The sequence below is a fragment of the Neopelma chrysocephalum genome, unplaced genomic scaffold (assembly GCF_003984885.1).
Source record: "Neopelma chrysocephalum unplaced genomic scaffold, ASM398488v2 Primary Assembly neopelma1_182905, whole genome shotgun sequence".
NCBI classification, from domain to species: domain Eukaryota; kingdom Metazoa; phylum Chordata; class Aves; order Passeriformes; family Pipridae; genus Neopelma; species Neopelma chrysocephalum.
In genome coordinates, this window is record NW_020938101.1 from 3,098 (window position 1) to 7,093 (window position 3,996).

Consider the following 3,996-nt stretch of genomic DNA (forward strand, 5'->3'; position numbering starts at 1 on the left):
GGAGGGATGAGGAAATGGTTGGATGGTGGGGAGATGGCTGGAGAGGTGGGGGGAGGGATGGGGAGATGGAGGGGTGGGGAGATGGTTGGATGGCGGATGGGATGGTGAAGGGATGGGTGGGGAGATGGTTGGGGAGGTGGGTGGAGGGATGGGGAAGGGTTGGAGGTATAGATGGGGAGATGGGTGGGAAGATAGAAGGATGGGGAGATGGAGGGCTGGAGGGCTGGGGAGATGGTTGGGTGGAGGGGTGGAGAAGGGGTGGAGGATGGGGGAAGATGGGGGTATGCATGGGGAGATGGAGAAGGGATGGATGGGGAGATGGGTGGATGGATGGATGGATGGAGAGATGATTGGAGGGATAGCTGAGGAATAGGGACATAGAGGGATGGAGGATGGATGGAGGGACTGATGGGGAGAGGGAGGGAAGAATGGAAGGATGCAGGGATGGAGGGAAGGAAGGAGTGTTTGAAGGAGTGTTGATGAATGGCTGGCTGGCTGGCTGGATGGATGGGTGGATGGATGGATGAGTGGATAGATGGATGGATGGAGGTTGGATGGATGGATGTTGGATGGATGGATGGATGTTGGATGTTGGATGGATGTTGGATGGATGGATGGGTGGATGGATGGATGAGTGGATAGATGGACGGATGGATGTTGGATGGATGGATGTTGGATGTTGGATGGATGTTGGATAGAAGGATGTTAGATGGATGAATGGATGGATGGATGGATGTTGGATGGATGGATGGATGGATGGGTGGATGGGTGGATAGATGTATGTTGGATGTATGTTGGACGGATGGATGGATGTTGGATGAATGGATGTTGGATGTTGGATGGATGTTGGATGGATGATGAATGAATGGATGTCGGATGTTGGATGTTGGATGGATGGATGGACGGACGGATGGACGTGGGACGGATCCCCTGACGGTGTCACCCGCAGCCGGGGGGGGCCGCTGCCGGACAAGCTGCAGGAGGCGGAGCTGCCGGTGGTGGACCATGAGCACTGCACCCAACTCGACTGGTGGGGGCCCTTGGCCATCCGTGACACCATGATCTGCGCCGGCGGCGCCGAGAAGTCCGGATGCAACGTGGGTACCCACATGGCATGGGATGGCATGGCATGGCACGGCATGGCACAGCATGGCATGGCATGGCATGGCATGGCATGGGATGGCATGGCATGGCATGGCATGGGATGGCATGGCATGGCAAAGTGTGGGGGACAGCCCGGAACCCCCTGGTGCTGATCTCACCCTGTGCACCCCAGGGCGATTCGGGAGGCCCCCTGAACTGCCAGGCTGAGGATGGCACCTGGGAGGTCCATGGCATCGCCAGCTTCGTGTCCGCCCTGGGCTGCAACGCCGAGAAAAAGCCCACGGTGTTCACCCGGGTGTCCGCCTTCGAGGACTGGATTGCAGAGGTGGGCACGGGGGCAGCCCACGGGGGCAGCCAGGGGGACAGGGAACTGGGATAGCAGAGTGCCAGGGAATTGGGATGACAGGGTATGGGAGTGCCAGGGTGCCAGGGAACTGGGATACCAGGGTACCAGGGTGCCAGGGAACTGGGATATCAGGGTACGAGGGTGCCAGGGAACTGGGATACCAGGGTACGAGGGTGCCAGGAAACTGGGATACCAGGGTATGAGGGTGCCAGGGAACTGGGATATCAGGGTACGAGGGTGCCAGGAAACTGGGATACCAGGGTACGAGGGTGCCAGGGAATTGGGATATCAGGGTACCAGGGTGCTCGAGCACTGGAGTGTTTGGGCATCATGGAGGAGGGGACAAAGAGCTCTGGGGTGCCGGGGTACCAGGGCTGTGGGTACCAGGAGAGTGTCAGGGTACCGTGGTGCCAGGGCTGTGGGGTGCCAGAGTACCGGGGTGCTGGGTTCTGGGGGGCCAGGGGACTGGGTTGCCAGGGTGCCATGGTGTCAGTGTGCCAGGATTCTGGGATGGGCACTGGGGGTGCCAGGGCAATGGGGTACCAGGTTATTGGGGTGCCAGGGTGCTGGGTGCCACAGTGTTGGAGTGTTGGGGTGTCAGGGTGTTGGGGTGTCTGGGTGTTGGGTTGTCTGGGTGTTGGGGTATTGGGGTGCCAGGGTGCCATAGTGCCAGGGTGTTGGGGTATTGGGGTGTTGGGGTATTGGGGTGCCAGGGTGTCAGGGTACAGGGGTGCTGGGTTGTTGGGGTATTGGGGTGTTGGGGTGCCAGGGTGTTAGGGTGTTGGGGTATCAGGGTGTCGGGGTGAAGGGGTGCCAAGGTGTTGGGGTGTTGGGGTGCCAGGGTGTCAGGGTACAGGGGTGCTGGGTTGTTGGGGTATTGGGGTGTTGGGGTGCCAGGGTGTTAGGGTGTTGGGGTATCAGGGTGTCGGGGTGAAGGGGTGCCAGGGTGTTGGGGTGTTGGGGTGTTGGGGTCTCAGGGTGTTGTGGTGTTGGGGTGTCAGGGTGCCAGTGTGTCGGGGTATCAGGGTGTTGGGGTATCAGGGTACAGGGGTGTCGGGGTGCAGGGGTGCCAAGGTGTTGGGGTATTGGGGTGTCAGGGTGTTGTGGTGTTGGGGTGTCAGGGTGTTGGGCTATCAGGGTACAGGGGTGCCAGGGTGGTGTTGGGTTCCCCACCCTGAGCAGCCTCTCCCTTGCAGACCATGAGGGACAACTGAGCGTGGCAGCGTCGTCGTCACTGACCCCCCGGCCTGGCACCGGGCAAATAAACCACAACCCATTGCACCCTGCGCCGCCCTGTCCTGTGCTGGGGGGGCACCGGGGGCACCGGGGTTGGCACAGCTAGAAGGGGATGGCACTGGGAACACCCAGAGGTGCCCGGATACCTCAGGGATGGGCACCCACAGACACCCAGACAGAGTGGAAAAAGACACTGAGAGGTGCCCAGACACCACAGGGGTGGGCACCCGGGTGCCACAGGGGTGGTTTAACCTGCACAGTCACGATGCCACTGAGGTGGGCACCCAGAGACACACAGACACCACAGGGATGGGTACCCAGATGCCACGGGGATGGTTTAACCAGCACAGCCACAATGCCACAGGGATGGGCACCCTCAGACACACAGACACCACAGGGATGGTTTAACCTGTGCAGCCCAGATGCCACAGGGATGGGCACCCAGAGACACCACGGTGTCACAGGGATGAGCACCCAGATGCTGTGGGGAGGGTTTAACCTGCACAACCAAGATGCCACGGGGATGGGCATCCTCAGACACGCAGATACCGTGGGGATGGACACTGAGAGGTGCCCAGACACCACAGGGATGGGCACCCAGGTTCCACAGGGCTGGTTTAACCTGCACAATCACGATACCACAGGGATGGGCACCCTCAGACACACAGATACCACGGGGATGGTTTACCCTGTGCAGCCCAGATGCCACACTGATGGGCACCCAGAGACACCCAGGCACCACAGGGATGGGTACCCAGGTGCCACAGGGATGGTTTAACCTGCACAGCCACAATGCCACAGGGATGGGCACCCTCAGATACACAGACACCACAGGTACAAGCACCCCAAGGTGCCCTGAAGCCACGGGCACGGCCGCCCTGGTGCCACAGGCACGCCAGGACACACGGATGCCGCGGCCGTGGGTGCCCTGAGGACAGGGGGACGGGCCTCACCCACATGCTCCGACGCCGCGATGATGGGCACCAGTGACGTCCTCTCCCCCCCCCCCGGGGTTGTGCCCCCCCCGAGGTGCCCCCAGGCCCCGGTGTGGCCCCCTCGGGTGCCCCCGGGCCGGGTGCCCGTGCCCGTGTCCCTCCCATCGCTCCGCAACCGCCGCCACCGGCGCGTGACCGAGAACAAAGAGCCCTTTGAGCGGCAACCCCGCCGTGACCGGCACCCCAGGGACCCCCCCACGGGGCACCCCAGGGACCCCCACCCTGCCCAGCACCCCAGGACCCCCCCCACGGGGCACCCAGGGACCCTCAACCCCACCCAGCATTCCGAGACCCCCAGATGGGGCACCTCAGATC

General features: G+C 62.0%; 1 protein-coding gene across 1 annotated transcript in view; it reads left to right on the top strand.

Annotated features, from left to right (window-relative positions):
* LOC113962590 (proproteinase E-like) overlaps positions 1 to 2,734 on the top strand; it is a 5,493-nt gene extending 2,759 nt beyond the window's left edge. The window contains exons 6-8 of the mRNA XM_027673351.1: positions 950 to 1,097; positions 1,277 to 1,429; positions 2,647 to 2,734. Of these exons, the coding sequence (XP_027529152.1) occupies positions 950 to 1,097; positions 1,277 to 1,429; positions 2,647 to 2,664 (319 nt within the window). The 3' untranslated portion in view covers positions 2,665 to 2,734. The remainder of the gene's footprint in view (positions 1 to 949; positions 1,098 to 1,276; positions 1,430 to 2,646) is intronic.
* Positions 2,735 to 3,996: the final 1,262 nt, after the last annotated feature.